Source organism: Schistosoma mansoni, chromosome 1 (genome assembly GCF_000237925.1).
Source record: "Schistosoma mansoni strain Puerto Rico chromosome 1, complete genome".
Lineage (NCBI taxonomy): Eukaryota > Metazoa > Platyhelminthes > Trematoda > Strigeidida > Schistosomatidae > Schistosoma > Schistosoma mansoni.
In genome coordinates, this window is record NC_031495.1 from 17,384,026 (window position 1) to 17,406,860 (window position 22,835).

General features: G+C 32.1%; 1 protein-coding gene across 1 annotated transcript in view; it reads left to right on the forward strand.

Annotated features, from left to right (window-relative positions):
- The window catches only part of Smp_019890 (putative syntaxin), a 30,418-nt gene extending 8,038 nt beyond the window's left edge, over positions 1-22,380 (forward strand). Inside the window, exons 6-8 of the mRNA XM_018793479.1 lie at positions 2,293-2,430; positions 4,803-4,913; positions 22,253-22,380. Of these exons, the coding sequence (XP_018647988.1) occupies positions 2,293-2,430; positions 4,803-4,913; positions 22,253-22,336 (333 nt within the window). The 3' untranslated portion in view covers positions 22,337-22,380. The remainder of the gene's footprint in view (positions 1-2,292; positions 2,431-4,802; positions 4,914-22,252) is intronic.
- Positions 22,381-22,835: the final 455 nt, after the last annotated feature.

Consider the following 22,835-nt stretch of genomic DNA (forward strand, 5'->3'; position numbering starts at 1 on the left):
TTTATCTTTTTTATGTACCTGTTATAACAGACTTAAATCAACCGAAAAATCACTAAGAGGAGAGATTGATCTCAGTGGTTCACGCTCACACTTTTTAATTTTTGCAATAAGGACGACTAGCAAACACACTAGTTACTAGTCTCAAGAGGTATGTCTCGGAGTTCCAACCAAAGATTGTCTATCGATTCGGGAGTGACGCAACTATTCCTTTGTGTTGTCAAATAGAATTGCTCTTTATAAAATGTGGGCAAAATACGTACTTCTACACTAGATTTCAATAGCATTTGGCTACATTCCATCCAATTTAATAAAAGTGTATAAAACTTGCAAAAATCATGTTTGTTGTTTTTCCCACTGAATAGTCCATATAAAATAAAATATAAGTAGTACCAAAATATGCGTAATTTACGCCATCCTAGGTGCTCATATGTAGTTTTTGTAATGGCTAACTTTAACATCTTAGCAGGTAAAGTAAGTTTTGTATAGAGACACTTAGGTGGAGTCTTTGACATTCGGTGATGATGTCAGTCAGCTGTTTTCTGACGAATAGCGACTCCAAGCTCAAAGGTTTATTCATCCTAGCGACGTCCTACACCAACTTACCTTTAGTCACAACAATATCATATAGCGTTCTCTTAAAAAGTCAGTTCGAGATTATTGGTCGTTTTGAGATACATATGGGTTTCGACACATTGTTTTATGCAAAGAAATAAATGTCTGGATCTCATCGAACATGAGAAAATTAAAACGAAATACCCAATCTATTCCATCTTAAAGATGTAAATACTGAGGTATATTTAAACAAAAATAGCTAGGCAATTGATCGAAGATGAGGATGATTTTTATTCTGAGTCTTCTGTAAGGACATCAGTAGCAGCAGTTAATAACTCAACGAAACGTAAGGAAGAACATTAGCCGGTTTTGGCAGCTAAATTGATCACTTATTGGAAGCTCATCTTGACAGGTTCAGATCACTTCAATGTTCAAATGAAACTAATACATATTCCGATAAAAAGTCTATACAATGACCATAAGGGATGAAATAGTAAGTAAATGACCAATGGACATTTGTGCCAATGTACACATTATTTATGTCTGTTAGAGTAAAGCCCATATGTACGAAAACCTAAATTCCTCTATTGTAACAAATGAAGTAAAGCTCAACCTCCAACGTTCATTCTGTACATTTATGTTACTAGTTAAATAGTAGGACCAGTGATTTCCATTCGTTGATCTGGTTTTGTTGATACTATCAGTATGTTTCACAATTATTTTCCAGTCTAATCATTCATATGGCCTTCAATAAATATAATCTACATTTTTACTGACCACCTTTAGTAAGGAGGTGCATTTCGCCTTTTATCATATATCCTACTACCATTTTGTTCAACTTTATATCCTTAGCTCGTAAGTAGTAGTCGTCAACACTTTCAGTAACAGCTTACATTCATAAACGATGGTTTTTAATAGTTATTTGTTGCCAACCATTTAAATAACCTCTTGCAGATTATCATTTTAAATGTGAAGATTAAGAATAAATCCAATCTAAGGAAATCAGTAATTCAGATAAATAAAAAAGTTGTTTAGTCCGCTGACCCTGATTCTTATTCTTCAACCCATTCCTTTCTTTAGGGATATTACTATAATTAATATGTGGAAGTTGTTACCCCACTTATATGAAGCAGCATACTCTGGTTTGGTAGCTTGAAGAAACAAGTAATTATCTAAATCTAAATAATTCGAAAAAACACGTTTTCTATTTCATTCATTTTCACAAAACCAAATCAAGGGTAAATGTCGTAGGTTACCTAATAAGAGTATAGGTTATTCTTCATTTGTAAGTGTAGCACAAATCCGACATAATCCTGCAAACACTTGTAGTTATGAATACGAATTTGGTGTTCATCTTGTTGTGCTAATGATGTATGGCAACTTTAACCGATTCATATATGTGTCTGGTCCTACGTTGTAGATGACTGATTCTAAACAACTAGATATGGTCTTACGGCAACACGCACTTCTGTGGATGTTGGGTAATAAATTAAACTGTGATCAATGAATGATTCATTTGCTTGGTCAGTTTAGTTTATCCTTAGAAAGCATTTATTTACTCATTAGGATTGATTTCTTAGTTCAGATTTATGGATATTTCTTCTCTTTATCCTCCCTTTAGACTCAGGGTCTTGTTTACTGACCATCTCTTTGATAAGTATTTTTCAAATAAAGCTACCTTGTTAACCCTTTTTGATGCTTCATAAAGTCCATTTTCATTTTTTTTACCCCCTGCTTTAGATCATGACGGATACGCAACAAGCAAAACAGTCTCTGGCAGATATTGAAGCTCGACATCAAGACATTATGAAACTCGAAAAGAGTATTAAGGAGTTACATGATATGTTCATGGACATGGCAATGCTTGTTGAAAGTCAGGTTGGTCATGAAGCGTTTATTTCCTGCTTATTAACAATCTTACCAGTTTTCTGCTCTTTCCTACCCACTGTTCTATAGCTCTCGAACGTATCATTAATGATTCCAAATATACTGAAATCAACAACTGGATCACATTTTGTCAAACCGTAGTTATTTTTATAAAGCAGTTAAATTTATGTCTTCACCCAACCGTTGTTTATTTAAGTTTATACTGACTTAACTTCAGATAGTTAGTCGCACACTTTTACAACTAAGTTCCTGCAATCCTAAAATTTCCTACACCACTTTTACTGGTCGTTAAATTTTTCAAGCATTTAGATCTTTTTACTTAATACTAATGCACATCTTGGATGTTAATGGAATAAAACACTTGATGATCTGTCTCGTTACAAATAATATTGATCTTTAAGAGAGTGACTTTATCCCACTTTATTATGTGATTATGTGTAAACTCATGCTTCCAAATAGTTGAGTTTTTCGTTACTTATTTTGGTTAGCCCTGTTTATTTACACTCAGGTTCCAATGCTATCATATTTGATCTGAATCTAGTTGGCTAGTTTTTTCATATACCTTGTCTCACATGTCTTTTATGGCATGCGATAAGTTGTCTCTTACACAGTCTGTTCGTTGTATTTAAAATGATAATGTTTATACCTCCAAGTATGTTCATAGGTCAGTAGATCACTTTAATTTTTAATTATCCATTCATTCGTGAAAACTTGGATACTAGCGAAATGGATAGTGTAATCTATAGTCATGTTTGAAATTCATTTTTCATTCCAAAATAAAACATCTAAACAAGTAATCGTTTCACCAATATCTCTGTCGTTTACATGTCGTTTCTGAATCACAGGTACTCGTTTCATGATGACTAAACATTACTATCCTTCAGATCGTTAACTGTTAAAATTTACATCGTTCCAACAAGTGAACTGATATGCTCGATGCTATTCCGAGTTCACCCTACTCGGTAAACAGAACGAAGATCAAAGACACAGTGACACGATAGGCTATTCTAACCCGTTGTCCCCGGCCCTGCTAACTAGATCAAGAAGTCTTGATGAAGCGTAGAGAATGTATTCTATAAGCACCCAGAAATACGAGGTCACTAATCGCATAAATCAAGCTTATTTATGCAATGATAGAAACGCCGTTGGGAGAGCCACAAAATAGCGTACTAAAAAAATCCGTCAACCAATGACAGTCAAGGAATTCCGAGTGGGAAATGTAAGCTGTAGGTCAACTAAGCGTTTCTTGGCGCCCAAACATAGGATTCAAATTTTCAGAATAAAATTACAAAATGAGGATCTTTTCCAAGTGAGTTCTGGGGATCTAAGGTCCCCAATATGAAGTTCAATCATCCAATTACGACTGAAACGTGCTGTTTTTTGGTCAGTAGTGTGTACTTGTGAACGCTAACTGTTCTCTTGACATGATAGTCACGCTTGCCTTTTGTAAAGACCCAATCATGTTACGTTGACTACAACACCTTTTCTTAAAGGTCTTATCGTGCTTTCTACTATTACAATATATAAGATCCTCGAACGTCACTGTGTTGAACTACTAGGTCCTAAATTAACTACTTTATCGGGAAAGCTTTAACGAAAATGTCTACTTGACATATAAATATATTCAACATCATAGAACCAAGAATCTTTTAAAGATTTTTCACCTAGTTTTCCTTATATTACAGAGCTTCTTCTCTTCCAGTTCACTTAGCAGATTCCAGAATCAATATTTTCCTTTGTACAAAATGAGTTGTTTACTTTACTTTTTAATTAATTTCTCAGTTATCGTATAATTCACCTTACCCAAATCATAAATCACTTATTTACTGGTAATTAAGATTTTTAATCACAATAACTTTTAATCCTCTTTTTTTGAATTTCGCCTAACTAATTTAGTATATTGCAAAACAATTCACAAATCGAGTTATTGATTTTCAACTTCATTTATCTTATGCTTTCACCCTCTGACCTCATTTTTTTTGAGATTCACTCTCGTGAATAAGCTTAACCTCTGATGTAGAGATATTATCTTAAAAGACTTAAGTGACCCTTTTTGATAGCTGCTCATTTAAAAGTATCCTGACTTAACGAAGCATGGTAATTCGATTCACATCCATAGGTTGCTATTCAGATCTGCATATTCAGTATGAAAATATACTACAATCCCTCCCACACATCATTTCGCTTTTTTATACTGATTAATTACTTTTTTTTCAGTGTTGAAGTCTCATTTAAAAAAGAAAGTATTCATGCACTTAGCTCAGAACTAGGCAATTATAAAATAACTACTCAGCGTTGAAAAAATTCAGTCTTTTTTTGACAGAAATATATACACAATCATCAATTATTAACTATTCTTTTAGGGTGAAATGATTGATCGAATCGAATACAATGTAGAACAAGCGGTGGATTATATTGAAAGTGCAAAAGCCGACACAAAGAAAGCTGTTAAATATCAAAGTTCAGCTCGGAAGGTAGGCACTATCATCGGGTGCAAATTGTGTCCATTCCAAGTGTTTCTTCGTTGTCAATCGATTCGCGTTGTGTCTCTGCTTGGTTGTGTTGTTATCTTTTTAAATGTATAACTATTTATTGTACCCGAATTTTATGGTGAAGCTTTTATTGTTTTTCCTAAATTTCTGACTGTGATATTTTTGTTCGATTTTTGTATACAGTCATTTGTTAATATGGTCGTTGTTTTTGTTTCCAATGTCTTGTGTTAATAATCACCTACTTGTTGTAAAGCTTTGTTGTTATTGTTGCTTTTATTGAGTAACTTTTATATTTGAAGAATTGTTTTATCTTGCCTTTTTATAATGTTTTTGATTTGCATTTTAGACAGATTTTCTTACTGAATGCATTTAAGAACTATTTTCATGTTTATTTTCCTACATTTCTTAAAATATATATTTGTTGAATATTATTTAGACAAATTGTCTTGAAAGTAGAAACGTAGTCTTTCTATCTTCGATAGTATTAGAATTCAGTTGATCGTGGACCGTATCTGGTGTTTGACATTTAACCAGACTGAAACTGTTCAAATTAAGCTTTGTGCTTGACACCTGTCAGTGATGTAGATGAGCTATTCAGACAACTATTGTTAATGTGCTGGAATAAAAAATGGACAACAAGTAACGGTCTCATTTTTACTAATTGATTATCATCAAGCTCTATTTCGCATAATATCGGGCTTATTCAGTGTAGTGATTCTCACAATACTTTTCAAATAGTTCCTTTATGGCGGAATTGTAACAAATAGTGTATATTTTCCAACTTCGACCGTTTTATTTTGTTTAGGTATTAGTACATAGTTCACACTCTTCCGTAAACTAGTTCATTGTTTTTAACTATATTCTGGCCACAAATGCTATCCGGTTAAAAACTAAGCTTATCTACTCATACACCGTGTTCAAATTCGTCCATTATTTGAATGTTGAGTAATTATTCAATAAAATCACGTAAACAATTTTATGAGCTACTGGTTATGTTTCCCTATAGTTGTTTTGAGTTTAGTTTTTATTTATTCAGTCAATAATATAGAAGCAAAAGTTATCAGATCAGGGTTTATCGGTTCCTGAATCTATATCTTGTAAAGGACTTCTCAACGTTTAGAGAAATGTTTGACAAAAACTGTTTTCAAAAAGTTACTTTTGTCAAATGATTTAAACCCCCAATAGTCCCCTCTAGGTTCTTTTCGGTATTCAAGCGTTTCACTGTTAAACCCGAAGTCCAATCATTTCAAATCGTTGTGTAGATTCTCTAGACTTAGGAGAACGTGAGTAGTGTGTCCATTTACACTACCTCAACAACATATTTTACTAGCTTTCCTTGGCATTTTTGCGTTAGATCATTTTCTATGGTTTTTACCGAATAAGCTCCCATGAAGGTTGAGTGTGTTAGTTGACTAGTATCATCAACCAACTTTCCTCAAGTAACGTGAAATTGCACTCCATAATGTCAATCAATTTGGTTTGAAATTACCTCTGATCATATCGAAGCAAACCTTGTTTTGGTTGTCCTGCCAATTAGGTATATTGTGTACAATTTCTTAGTACAATTTTATTTACGAATTATTATCTGTGGAGTATTTTTCCTTATCGCTTTTTCTGTTTCTGATGAACAACTTCGCAGACTCCACCAAAAATTTTGTCTAGTCGATAGAATCTTTTTGCTTGTAATTCATGCTAAATTTTCCAACTTTAAAGATATGTCTTGTTATGATAACATTATTACTCTACTTAACTGAAAATAGATTTTTTCTGGGAGATGACATTGTTAATTTTACAAATCTCCATTGTGCTATCAATCCATTCATAATTAGAAATATCACAGTAATGTTCATAAAGGGAACTAACTGCATGTAATGTTCTAGTGCTTTATTCAGAAACTGACTCCTAATGGGAATGTCTGTTAAAGTTCGAAAATATCTTAATTTCAAATTAAAAATCAACTGGTTGATTATTTGCAGCACTTAGTAATTATAACATAAGTAGTTAAGGTATTGATTAATAGTTCCTTAGCTTTATTGCGTAGAATACCTCAGAATTGTTTGTCAAATCGTTTTTCTAATCTGCAAGCCACTAATCCACAAGAAATAGGCAGCTTGGATTAATGACAATATTTTAAGTACTATTTCGACTGAAATTTATAATATGTATCCTTGTTATAATTCAGTACTGGTTTTATATATTGTTATAAAACAAACGGCAATAATGTAAAGAAATAAAACACTAAAAGTCCGAAAATAAAATTAATGATGTAAAGTATTAAAAGGTTAAGTTAGCATATAGAAAAATTAACGTGGATTTTGTTCATTTTAGAAGCACATCTAAATTTTACGGAATACAGTACTAAACTACCTCTCAATCATTACTAGTTTCTATTTTTGGTTATATCTCATAGTATCTCAAAACGCCAAGTTTTATAGTCATTAACATCTTGCCCAGGAACTCTAGATTAATTTTAAAATGGTGAATCCTCATTTCACCTCTTCATGCAGGCTGATCATGCCTGCTTACTAACAACGCAAGTTGTGTATGTCCATTTAAATGCGACAATGGTGTCCACTGATTGGAAGATATTTCCATATTTTATTAATGAGTATCAAATACACAACTTATCAGGTTATTTGATTTAAAAATTCGTGATCATCTAAAAGTTTGATGCTTGGCATAATTTTATTTAGTTACCTCATTTATTGTGGTTTGGACATAGTTGACCGCGATATTCACCTAGTCTAGTCATTAATATACTACTGCTATGGCTTTGGCTTAATACCTCAACCTTCAGATACTAAGTTACGATTTACACTATCGCCGCTTTTCTCTCGTCCTAAATATTTTCCTCGCCGCGAAATAAGTATTCTCTTAGTCTAAATTAGTAGTGTGAAATTACTTAATGGATAATCTTCCGTTCGTTGAATTGCTCTAATCTTGATAGGTTGGTGAAGTATGAAGTCCATATGTCAGTAGCAGACACTCGCTCATATCACGAAAAAACAATGATGAAACATCTTGATACTAGCTAGGAACAGTGCTTGTAATGTGCGAACCACCTGGATCAAATTCAGAAAATACATACTACCAAATTATACAAATTTCTCATGAAGTAGTCGTTTAAGATGTCCTTTTTAATGAAACAAACTACGAAATCTGTCGGTTAAAAAATTTCTTACTATCAAAAGCTCTTGTAAAATTGTGAGGAGGGGGGCATCTTTTGTTCATTTCATTACAGGATAAAATTACCTTTGTTCATAGTTAGAAAAAATCAGTCTTTTGTTCTTTCTATTGGTTAGTAATAACACGGGATAGGGCACCTAGGAAATTCTTCCCATATATTCAGCTTGGGTAAATAACTACACAGCTAAAATTAACGATCCTTTAAACTAATTGAATATTAATAGTAATCTTTAGTTGTTGGGCTGGAATTGATGAATATCTTCATTACATGATAGTTCCACTGAGTTGTGCAGGGGAGTTCGACTGTCAACCTTCATTTTTGTGGGTGAGTAACTACTGCCTGCCTTTGCTCTATATACTACTAAGGTTTACTAATTATGATGAGACAATTATTTAACTTTTTATAATTATCAATACTTATTTAGGTGATATTTTCCTCTTATGTTTATTATAATAAAACAGTTGGAGGTCGAACCCCATTTCCTTCGTAGTTTTCGTTTCCCTCGATCACAATTCATCTCGATTCGTGTAGATTGTGTATTAATTGATATTTTAAACATTAGTTTAATTTCCGTAGGATATTTTCACCAAGTCAAACAACTAACTTGCCTTGCAATATACAGTTAGTTTCAGGTAGGTGTTAAGCTCCATAGGCTCACACGTTACTAATCTATCAGTTATTTGTTTTACTGTAAATCTATATCATCTGTATTGATTCACAATACTTACTGTTAGTTATATCTACAGCATTGTAAACCCATGAAACATCGCAGAGACAACCTTTATTATTTTTATTATTCATCGAATTTATAAATAACGTTTTGAATGGTTTGATGTAAAACAATACTACTTTATCGGTGAAAGACTGTTGGAAAAGCGTCTTCTGTTACTTGAGAAAGTTATACCCACTTTCTTGGTGCCCTTTTCAATTTCTTGCTGTACTGTTGTCTATTTATAAGAAATTTATAAAATCCATGCGCTACACTTTTAAGTTTAATTTACATTTAGGTATTTCAGTGTTTTTCTCCCTATATTTGATAATAGATAGTCGCTGTTGCAATTTTGGATCTATGACTTTTAAAATAGTAAATCTTGTAAAATCATTTGCCACTTTCTACCAAAAAGTTAGACAATGCTAACTCAGCCTTATATTTTGTAGTATATTTACTCTCAGTATACGGCTGTGGAAATTGTTGAGCTTTGATTGAGGTCATGAATCGATCAATGTTCGCGCGCGGGACCGAAAGTCTTGGGTTCGGATCCCTCGTGTCGGATTATGAACGCGCACTACTGAGGAGTCCTATACTAGGACGAAACGGCCGTTCAGTGCTTCCAGTTGTTCAATAGTGGTCCAACATTGATCGATTCATGGTCTCAATCTATTTATTTTCATATTTCACGTTTATTTTAAAAGTATTATCATCACCGAAATTATCGTCAGTAACGTGTTAAGCAGTCTCTCAGTCATTGAATTTGTTGTAGTGAAAATACATTTTGGCGTAAATCATCTTGCAAACGCTCACTGTAATGTCCTAAATGTTTAGGTTAAAGTAATATTTTATTGAAATCACTATCAGCCTAAGTTGGACAACCACTAAAAATCGGGAAGCACTAGACGGTCGTTTCATTCTAATGTGAAACTGCTCAACAGTGCGCATCTGAGGCCCCGCAAGCGTAAATCAAACGCACGACGTTTGGTTTCACGCCCGAACTCTAAACATCTAGTCCATTAAGTCGGGATCCAATGATGTTCAAGTGTAACTTCAATCAATGCACGATATTTTGCAATCAGTTTCAATTGTCTTCGGCGGGTGCCTTCTTCATACTATTTCCTCTTATACCAGACATTTTTCCTATTTAAATTGACAATTAGTATCATATAAAGTATACATTTTTTCAATACTCCTAATTGAGGTCTGCATTTTCACAAAATATTTTCCCTGATTATTCTATGTATGCTCAAAAGATAGAATTTTTTCCATATCATACTCTATTATCTAATATCTTGTGTGTTTTTTATGTCACAGTAATTTTTGCCTACTGTTATATAGATGAAAAAAGAATAAAAATGATTTCTCTGAAACATGATTAGTGGTTTGATTGAAGTGGCTGCATTTTCCGTCTGACCTCATTAGCGCAGTAGTGTGGTGTGGGTTACTTATATCTACATAAGTAGTATATGGTGAGGGTCAGACATAGAATTTTTTTTTGGCAGAAGATCGATAAGGAAAGAATAAGAACGAAGCGTAATCGGTATGAAAATGCATGGACAATCAAATCAGAGAAGACGGACTGATATTTGCAGAAGGAAAAGTTAAGATTGAGACAATTGTTTGTTATTTTGCAAATTAACTGTTTATAGTATGGTTATCAGAATTTATTGAGATAGTCTGTAATTTGTGCTTAAATACCTTCGATTGTCCCCACCCGCGTTTTTGTCCACTACAGTAGAAAAATAAGGGAGGAAATGACAAAGCTGAAGGAATAGATAAAGAAAAATTAATCGGGATTTAATATTAAACAACCCACTTTTCGATAAAATTTTACTATGTTAGTAAAAGAGAATCATTTTACTCTTGTTTTCTGTATTATTAGTTCTTTTTAGCTGCTATACTAATTTACACAGCAGTGCTTTCCTATAGTTGCAATATTTGTTATATTGAATTGTTACTTTTCGTTTGAGATCATGTCAAACTAAAATGATCGGTATAATTATTAGCTTTATTGCTTATTCACGTTAATATATGTTTGCTTTCTTTAATATTCCTTCAACAATTCTGTGCACTTTATATTTTATCAACTATATCATAATAGATCACATTATTCTTTATGAATTTTAAACAAGATAAATTATCTCTAAATTCACATGGTTTTGTTCTAATGAATCTTCCCATTGATGTTTAGGACTGCAACTGATCAGTCTCTAAGATAAATTATCTCTTAATAAAACAACTGACTCCTATAAAAAGTATTCAAATTATTTAGTATGTGTTAGTATACACAACAAAAGATTTCAACAGTACAAATTAATAACTATATTTCTAGATTGATTCTAAATTTATACTAGACTCATTGAATAATCATCCGCAAAACTTCCTCTGTATATTACATAATCTTGAATCTAATTAAAATAGCTGGTTCCTAGTTTTGATTTATCGGATACCTTAAATAAGTTGAATTTAAATTAATGGTAACTAATTTGAGAAACAGTCATATGAAGCCCTAGTAAAAAATGATTTGTTAGTATCACTAGACATTTTAAGTTGGTAGTACTGTGTGGAATTACTGGGTTTATTACACTTCCATTTAGTGTGAATTGGATTACTTAGTATTAAATCTGATCAACAGATATAGTTCTTTCCGGGATTTATCTGAGTAATCCAATTGTTTTGTAAACTTTCTGTCAAACGTTCTTTATTTTTAACGTGTTAAGTGTACCCGAATATTGGCAATTCTTTTTTTGCACCCTTGTACTAGAATTTTTTATTATACTATACTTGTCTTTTTGTATTCATTGTCGAACATGACAGTTCATTAATTTTTCTCACGCTAAATTTATGCTTCACTTAGTTTAATGTATTTTAAGCCTTTCAACTATTTCGTGTCTATTATATCATCCCTTAATTTTTTTTCTGCGATAACCAATTAGTCAGAATGTTCTATGTTATCTGGCTGCCTAAACCGAAACAGGTACATAGGATAATCGGATGTAAGATTTATTGGTTGGAAGCCGTCCACTAAATCACTGTTCCTACTTCAGCCCAGGCAAATATGTAGTATAATTAACTGTTTACAAAGTGTGTGGCTGAAAGCTAAGTACATAAATTTGTACTTGGCAAATGAATGGTTGAGACACCTGTTATATGTCCCTTACCACCACCTACCTCGACGCATTACGTTTCCTGTTATGGTGATAAGTTAGAAGAAGCTAAAGAAGGTCACATCAAGATGCAACCTCAGTCGATGAAGTTATTGACCGTATGTCTGAGCTGCTTAGAAGAGTGCAGACTACTTTTTTTGGTGTAACACGATCATCGTGACGAATGGTTGGATATGTTGAATGAAATGGCTCAGAATCATTCATATTGACTCAGGTACCCTGACTCTTTTTCTTCCTTTACCTTATAGTTCTCATCCCGTTAGCTTATTCTTGTTGAACTATATTTTCCATAACTAATCATTTTTATCGCCATCGGTACTATTACTGCTTCCCTCATTCTGGAATTTTTCGCAATAATTTTATCGTGTATTGATTTAGTATAGCAACTTAAATTGATGCATATGTAATAAGATCAACGTTGTTTATGGTTGAATAACTGACTGGTAAAACAAAAATCATTACTTTACCATATTATAGCAACTATCCTACAACCAATCTCGGTGGTTAAGCTTTTTTATTAACTTAGTTAAAAGACAATATTATTTGAACAGTAAAAATTCGCATATCTCTTTGTACCGTTATGATCACTAGATCTCATGACGAACTCTAGCTAAAATGTTGATTATAAACAGAGATGGATAGTGGCTGGCAGTGGAATCTAGGACGCGCGTTTCGTCCTATTTGGGACTTGTCAGCTGGATGTACCTGAATCTCAGAGTTGATATTCACTCTGTGACTCGAACCCAGTACCTTTCGCTTCAAACGCCATGGCGTTATGCACTCAGCTACTGAGTCGAAACGCTAGTCCTCCAACGTAACGTGCGTATTGGATTCCACTGCTAGCCGCTATCCGTCTTTGCTTATAATGCTCGTGAATTAAGGTTATATCGAGGCAATACGCACAGTATGTACATATGGCCAATAAGAGACTGACCAGTCGCAGTCCTAAACATCAATGGGCAGATACAAACAAACAATATAACACATAGTTCTGATAATCTTCGTCTTCTTATTAGCTTTTGCTTTGCCTTACTGTGCCCTTATTCCATTTGACTATAAATTTGTCTATGTAATTGCTCGTATATGCCTATACGCCACTCTGCTCCAAATTCGTTTGATATACTTATAGCTTTGCGATCTGCACTATCCTCTAATAAACTGTAGTTGCCCCTTCTCTTTGCCTTCTGATTTCAAACACCGTTGAGGTTTTTATCATAACGGTTATCGGGGTAACCGATTAGCGAAGCAAAGCCACTACAGTCTTTTAAAATAGTTCATTTGATTTTAGTCTGTTAGACAGACTACTTTTAACAAAATGTAAATAATAAATATTTTATTTCCAGAATTACTCTCATAAATAAACATCAATTACAGATTGTTTACACAAAATATGAAAACCATACATTAAATACATAATTTGCTTATCTTCCACTAGTTTTCCTTTTCATGCTCCTTGATTTTTTCAATTTTGTTGTTATTAAAATTAATTTTTATTTCCCTTTCTGTTCTCCCCAATTAAATCTTCTGTTGACATGCATTCCACTTTCGATTGGTGCTACATGCTACTCGTATCTGTTAACATAAGTAGCATAAACCACACTATTGTTTACCCTAGTTATTTCCGTATTTCCACTTACTTATATTCTTTAATCATACCATTTCTTTAATATGATAAATTGGTCATTTACGACTGACTGTAGTTAAAAATGAACTATCTAAGACAAAAAGAAATAATAGAACACAGTATTATTTTTTTTACTTCGACTAATGTGTATATGAAATGTGTTAAGTATACATCATGGTTTTAAAATAAGAATAATTCGCCAAAATCAATTTTAAACATTCTGTTTAATCAATTAACTAAAATATTTTGTTGCAGTTAGGGTTAGTATTTTTCTTTTTTTCTCTCTTTCTCTTAAATAAAAAAGATTTCTTTTATGCTTCTCGGTAGAAATGAATTATTCACAATGGACTACAAATAATAATATGGTCCATGCAAAAAAATATGTTCATTTAACAATTAAATTCATCTTTTTTTAATTAATCTCAGTTCACATATCAACAAAATCAATTTTAATGAATGTTTTATAAAATTTATTTAACTGAAAATAATTTTAACGAAATTCCATTTAAAGTAGTTTTTTATTAAAAAAATATCCACAAAACCGCCTCCGATAATGATCATATGCTCACTAGTGACTGGCTCCATGAGGTATTTCCTGGAGTTCTATTGAGAACCAGTGATCAGTGGAGTTCAACCAAGTCTGTTGTCAGATAGTAACTCACTGAAGACATTGGTGAGTAGTTGCTCAATTTCGTGGATTGGTTGAGATTAGACATTAACACCGTTGCATGCCGGCTCAGTGGTCTATCGGTTAAGCGCTCGCGCGCGAGACTGGTAGGTCCTTGGTTCGAATCTCGCGAGGCGGGATCGTGGATGCACACAGCTGAGGAGTCCCACAATAGGACGAAACGGCCGTCCAGTGCTTCCAGGTTTTCTATGGTGGTCTAGCTTCAATTGAATCATGATTTCAACTATGAAAATACTGAAATCTCCACAAAACCCCTTCTGATATATAAATTTTATTAATTTAGGTTAAAAAAATGGCTTACATATTATGCAGTGTTGTTTTTTAAAGTTGGTAGAAAATCTTTTCCATTCTGTCGGTGTTGTCTCCTTCCATTTATGACGACAATAAAAGATCTACTCCTAAATTATCCAGCCCAGGAAGTATGTTAGCAAAAGCATCTGCTTCAACTCTCTCATCTTCATTTTTAAAATTTCCTCTAACCAGATCATATATATATATATCGATGGATAAACGAGAGCTATACTACATATATGTGTATTTGGAAAAGTTTTGAAGCACTGTTAAACATATTTTCAGGATCGAGATCATAAAGTTTAATATTAGGATGCGTCTTGTTTGCTGGAACTTAATTGGTATCAATTATATGGCTTCACCTATTCGTATCTTCAATACTTTCTAATTATCAATAGCTCTTCAATTAATGCCAGTTTGTGTTGAAAATTAACTTCAGATTAAGTGATTTCCACAAATCACTATCCCAATAGTAAGCACACAGTTAAAAATTGTATTTTATAACAATAAAAAGCAAATCGATTCATGAATACAAATTATCAAAATTTAATTACATGTTTATTTGTTCACTTTAGTTGTGTATAGGTTAATTAATGTAAACCGAGTAATATCTTGCTTTTGTGTATTATGCGATCCATTTTACTGTAGATTTTTCTATACTACCGGTTTTAATTATTCCACTCATTAGTGTTTAATTACATACTGATCGACAAAAAAATAATGACCAAAATCCATCCTACTTTATATATTTTTTCCCTCTAATCATCAACTAAAATTGCGTTACATTGGAAAAATATTATCTTATTACTAACTATGGAACACATTTCATCTAATAATGTTATTCTTAAAAAAAATACCTATCCATACAGTCATAGATACTCAAGTGAGCATACAATTTAATTGATCGATTTCCCTGTCTTCTTGTTTTACTCCTACTCATTTCTTTTTATGTTTGCAACGTAGAATTCAACATCACTTGTTGCTATCGATTTTGGTTTTAAATGCATTTTTGGCAAAGACTGAATACTCTCTCTCCCTATATATATATATATATATATATGCGGAAGTTACAGTATTATTCAGTCATATCAGTGTCTATTAATAAAATATCTATATTTATCCGTTTTGAAAATTATCTATTTCAGTGATATTAATAAGGTTTGACTAATCAATTATTAAGCATATTAATCATTGAAAATCTCTAACTTATATATTGTTATTTGACTTCCTTTGTTTAAGGATTAACACTGGCCAATGCTAATCGTTCTAAGTGTTGATTACATTTCAATTTGGTTATTGTGGTTAGTATTATTGACTTTTCGTTAAAACAATGTGTAGACTGAATGAGGATCATTGTGAAGTGTTTGGAATCATTGGATTGATAAGTTGATGTCAGTGGGTAACTGTAGCATTCGACCTTTGTACTCAGCCTGGAGGTATCTTTTGCGATAAAGGAGTGTACGCAATAGCAAGTCAGAGGAAATCTTGAAGAGAGAAAAACAGGAAAAAAGTAAGCTATAGACTCAGTACGGACGTAAAACGCATTTAATAATGAAACCAATAGGTCACAGTTGGCGATTTCACAGGAATGAAACTAAGTCGATCTGACAGTCAAAACTAGAGCTTAATAGAGTAAATTTTCGAATGTGTCCTATGTTTGCCTTTCTGGAGCGTAAACGCCAATGAAATTTCACTGTATTTGACCTAGATTGTGTTTGTAGAAAACAGACATTTTACTGATCGATTTCTAGTCAACTACGTATATAATAGATAGCTTTTGTAGGCAAACACTATTTGACCATCTTTCGTATGCCTTATTTTTGAATCCAATACTATTTTATACGATTCACATTCAGAGACGTTTTTATCCAGTCTTGTTGCTTAGTTAAACGTATCCATTGCGCATGTTAATAGCTTTTTGATTTAACTGACTGATTCTAACACTAATGGCATTCTAGACTGCTGTTTACTTAGAAAGATTTCTAAAACATGCCCAGAGATAAATAATTACTCAGTGTTACTATTTTTATATCCTCCAACAAAATTTGTGGTTTTTTTCAAGAACCTACTGTAAACAGTGCTGTTGATTCATTTAACTATTCATATGTATTGAATATTGTCTGATATTAGTTTCCTTTTTCTCTCTCCCTCGTTGGCTTACGTATAGAAATGTTCAATGATTATTTCCTAATTTATTATGCGATCATCAAATTACATAAACTGCAGTTTGATACTACTAATTTATTCAGCAATTATCATAATTAACTATTTATGGTGATTTTAACGGAATAAATATATTTTGAATTTTGTAATAGTACTATCTGAGGTACGTTAGAATAAGATAGTTCATTAATTTTACGTCGACTACTTAATAAATTGGCTTGTCGATTGTTGTTATATCTCCTGGTGAATTATGAATGGTTATAACAATTGTCTATATTTAAGTATCTGATTATTAAAATTCCATTATAATATTTTCTCGTTATTCATAAATTGAACAGCATTATTCAGTTGATTTTAATGGGATAGACAAAAATGATATCTAGCACTGGATGTGTAATGTTTTCAAGTTAATCAGTAAGTTTACTGGTTAACTATGTAATAAGGTGGCCTGAAAAGTTTTTAAACCTATCCCTGTAGTTTGTTCTCTCCTCTGATTCCTTCAATATATCCACTGGATTTCTTAAATAAATTTTCACTAATTTCATTTAATTCTTATTCTAAATTATTAACAAAATCCAACCCACCCTCCCAAGAAAGAAATCAGTGTTCCTTGAAAAAAATGGCACAAATTGTTTGAAAAGGAAATACTGAACGTAAAGGTTATCAATTACCGAGATTTCAACGGAAAGGAAAGTGAAAAATTACTGACGAACAATTTAATTGAACCTCACCCACTGTTCTATGATGTGTGTGACTTTCAAATATATTTACTGTTATTAATATGTTAGGATTGTGACCAACAAAAAGTTGTAAATAGTTGTATATTCGAACTACTCCACTCAAGATGAACATAGTCGATAGAGAGTGATCGACCATAATAACAAAAGGGAAATTCAGACTCTTACATTTATTTATAGTTGTTTTAAAAAAGGAATTAGCAGTGAACTGATTAATTAGAGATAATGAAGTCCATAATACATGTGTATATGTAACCAACAACACGTTAGTTAATGTAACATTAATTGAAGGTTTTTTCGACGATTGGTTTAGTTTGTATGCTGTATTCGTCACAGAATGGTTTTAGTTAAGATGCCGTTAAAAACTAGGAGGCATTGAATGGTTGAACTCGTCAACACTGCGCACTACAACAGTGCTTCAAATAGGACTCAGAACCTTCAGTTTTCACAATGGACTACCACGAAATAAAATCGTTCGGTGGCGAATACAGCCCATATTGTAAAATGAATTGTTAACAGTAAATTTTGTTACTATTATCTTTAACTGGAGAATAGATATTTTGTAAAATGATAATATTAATAGGGACTTCAAATTTGACATTTATTTTCAATTCCCCAGTTAGATTAAACAATCTTTCAGATCGTTTACGTCGCATAAAGAAAAAGATAGAGATAAAAAAAAGGCGAAAATCTCTGTGACACTTATTATCATTTCACCCTTTTCTCTCAAAGGTCTTTCTTTGAGTTTTTGTTCTAGAGGGAATTTTCTTCCTTTTACTTCATCGATATATTTGCTTCCTGAATATGAAAGATGATTAACTGATAGAAATATCAATGGTATAAAATCAAAGAAACAAACGTTTTAGTATTTTTTCGCGTTTGAATTTTTAAACATTCAAATATACAGTGAAAGATGTTTTGGACCTTCCTCATATTTGAAAATTGATGAAAGTCCATATTTGATTACTAACGTTTTGTAGCACCAGAATTTATTAACTGATATTTCCATATTCCAACCCAATGTCAAGTTGTCAGTTGCAACCAATTAATTGCACAGTTCGATAACATATATAGTACATAGATTTAGTATTGTGTTTGAATTTGAAAGAGAAACCAAAAATATGTATATCATTTTATCGATCGTTGTATTCCCAAATGAGAATGAACTCAATATTCATGATATAGACTGAAAAATCTCCTCTTTGTTAAATCAACAAAATATTTTAGATGTAAGACAAGTAAATTAATGTAATCAACAATGATACCAAATGATTTTCTATTTTACACAAATATCAGTGTTACCTAATATTTAATATATTAATCTTTATTTAATTGTGGCAACATTTTGTTCAATTCTTAGTAGTTATCGAATTCTACTAAAACTATGTGGAGGCTGAGATTGATGTTTCTGGACTTAACAGGGAGGGCTAGGTGGAAAAAGGACCAATCGGAACTCTAGGTTGCCCGTACTAGTGTATGCGTCATTAGTTTGGTCGTATAAGTCAGGGTATTTAAATTGGCAATCGTATTTCGTGATAATCGTATAGCTAAGGGCATAACATTTCTACCTAACTCTTTGTTGATAATTTTGATTTTCATGGTGTCCATTTAATGATTAAAGAAGAATTAACAGTTGTTTACTTCTTTATTGTTACCTTTAATCTCTTTTGTCACTTGTATTTTCGTAGCTAATTTCATGAAACATGGTTTTACATTACTTCTAGCTATATTCTACAAAAAACGAATATATATGTGATGTATGAATTATACGGTATTCGTCTCTCATTTCTCCAGAGGAGGAGGCAAAAATAAGAACTACCGTAATACTTCTTCTTGAGTTTCTTAGTAATCCGACTCATGATAGGCTGCAAACACTTGATGGAATTGAGTGAGTATAGGCGGTTAACGAACATGATTAGTGAATTGGAAGAAATCTGAAACAGGAAAGGTTATGGAGAATACTGCGTGTTTGTAAAAACTTTTACTTATTAGTTAAAGCAATCCACCGTATAGGGTAACAAGAATTATTTTTGGAACATTATTTGGTAAATTAATAATGTTTACCGGAAAAGTTGATGCGGTACTCTTTTTCACGGGGATCATAGAAGAAATCCCTATATGGTATATAAAAGTTATTCAGTACTCCCTATTTTTCGTTATGGTAATCGATTGATATTTAATTGTCTTCAGAAAGGAAAAAATTATTTTTCACGTGCTTACCCTTGTAAATATAAAAAAAACTATTTGTGAAATAAGTTAATAAATAAACCAAACTAAACCACGACATATTCGCTCATAATTCATATCCAGTTCTAAGTTGCTCTCATATTAATAAATTATGATTTATTTTTCATAGACTAATCTGAATATTTTTTCACAACAATTTATATTACTTAACCACACCAAATTTGGTGATATTGGTAAAAATAACGAGAATAATATTTTAAACTGCCTTACAGAATACTATTACTAACATTTGAATAATAAGTAGTACATTGAAAATTGTTAATATTAAATACTGTGAAGGAATTGCGTAATAAACACAATGGCTTTAAAACAGAAAAAGCTATGGCAGTGAATCATGCGTCAAACGAAAGCTGTAGAACAAATTAGGGACAAATAAGTGTTAACGTTTTACAAGCTTCGAATTAAATGAAATAACGTCCCCAAAAATAGCTTCCGCAATATGTCATAGCTTCTTGCTTATCTGTTCATATCACTTATATTAATCCATATAGATAATTACAGATACAAATCGGATTGAGAAAATATGGTTCTGGTTCGAAGAAATTCAAAGCGTAACATATAATCTCTAGATGTAATAAAATCCAGAAGCACATTAATACGGACTCAGTTTAACAATTCATACAGAAAAGTTTGACGAACCACATCTTTAGACATTTTCCGAACGAAGTGGTCAACACAACCACAAGGAAACCCGAATACAAAAAACTCTTCAAGACATCCAGTCAGATATATTGTATGTAGAACGGACTGATTTAACGCTTGTAGCATTGGTAAATGACTCACTTCCTGTTGGAATTGGTTCGAATCGCATTATCCAGCATGATAGTGATAACTCGATCGAATCACTCAACTAAAAGAGCACAACACTACCAAAACGTTCTATGGATCATAATATAATGGTGGGAAATCAACAAATAAGAATGATAACAAATGATAAACATAGGTGTAAAACGCTGTTTCAAATTATTTGTTTCATATCTGAGTCAGTATATTGACGGATTTATTAGTTTTCAGAAAAGAAGAGTATTTCTAGGGTTAGGAAAGTGGTAAATAAACACATCTGACAATAGAGGATTTTTGTCATAGTTTTATATTTTATTGGCCTTGAATTGTTTTGACTTTCTCCATAAATAATATCTACATGTATTTTAAAATCCTTGTGGTACTTATTGTTATATTTCGATTAGAATTATGAATAGTAACTTTTGAGAACTATTTATGGACCAATACGATACATATGTTTTTTATATAATTAGTAAGTAGCTAAACTATGGATATTCATGTTCCTCTTATTAAAAACTTTATTTTCACCCATAGACTATCATTATGCGATTTACCGTTCTTGAGTTATGCCCAGACTACTAATTTCAGTCTCTCACATTCACAACCACTTTTGACTAGATCTTGTACAAATGTTGTTTTCTATTTTGTGGCGAGATGTGGTCTGTTTGGTTGTATATAAACCCAGTATGTTTGAAATACAGGATCCATATCGCGGAGGCTGTGATAGGTGTTCTGAACTCAACAGACAGGGCTAAGCAGGAAGGCTGACCGATAAAGACTCTAGATTGTGTATCATTGGTCCGGTCGATAATTCACTGTTCTCTAATTGGCAGTATCATTACATCATATATTGATAGGGTCACAAGTTGTAACACTTATAAGTAGGTAGGGAGTGAAAATCGGTTTAATTTGGTATGAATTTACGTCAGTGATTTTATGAATAATCTGATAGAACAGAAATATTGGATTGCTAATTGTTTGTTGTTCATAAGACTTGCGTCCCAGTGCTAATGTTTGATTGCTAACACATTTCAAAGAGTGTAAATTCATAGCTGCTTCATATGGTTTACTGATTCATCTGTCACAGATATTTTTCATTCAGGATTATTCAACTTTCTATTTCTGAAAGGGAAGTTTATTTAGTAACAAGGAAGTTTTCTTAGTTTAATGTAAAATATTATTTGATGATTTTTTGAATACTAAATAGTATACACTTTCTGTACCCGAACACTTCACATTTATATATGTTTTCGACATAATATAACGTGATCAGTTTTAAAAATTCCTATTTTTTTCATTCCATATTTTACGTTTAACTATATCAAGTCCCAAGTAGCTGTCCACCAATGACATTAGAAAATATTTGCTCAGTTTCACAGTGTTTAGGGTTAATTATGTAAACCATTGGATGTCTGATAAGTTGTCTAAAGGTTAAAGGTTCTGGATTCGATCCTCGCTTGGGTTGTGGGTAGATTCTGCTGAATTCTGTAGTAAAATAATACATCTGTTCACTGCTTCCTACTTTTCAATAACTTTTTAACTAAAATCAGCCCGTGATATAAAGCATGAAATTCACCATTCATCATGAACTGCTTATAGTAATCAAATGATTTATTCTTGTATTTGTATAATTTTACTTCAATATTCATTCAGAATTGATTTTTGAAATATCAAGTCATTAACAAGTGTTTATAATATTTTTTGTCTTCTTTCTTCTTATAGAAAATGATTATTATCGGTATTTGTGTGGCGATTCTTATTTGTATTATTGTTGGAACGATTGTTGGTATGGTGCCAGGAATATGAAAAGTTACCTGAAAAATAAATTATTTATTATTATTATTATCATTTATTACTAATGATTATGATTATATTTCACATTTGTTCAATCAATTGATAACCTATTCATAGTTCAGATTAATTTTGAACAATGAATTCTTCAATCAATATGTTTGTGTTTTTCTCATTGCAGTTATATGTAGTTGTGTATTTGTGTGTACGGTGGCATGCAAAGAATTCAACTAGGTATTTCATTTTCCTCTTACTGTAATCAATATGTTTTCATTTTCTCACTCAATCTCTTGTTTATATATATATGCATAAGGTCTTTAGTACATTGCACAACATACAGTTGTATCAATATCATTCAACCCTATACAATTATTGGTGTCTTCTCTTTCCCTCATTGAAGATTAATATCGTTTATTCAATCATCGATATCAATAACTTATGTATTTTCTTTTTCTTCAAAATCGTGAAGGATAAAATTGAGGTTTTCCTAAAAAATAAAAATACGTATTACAAC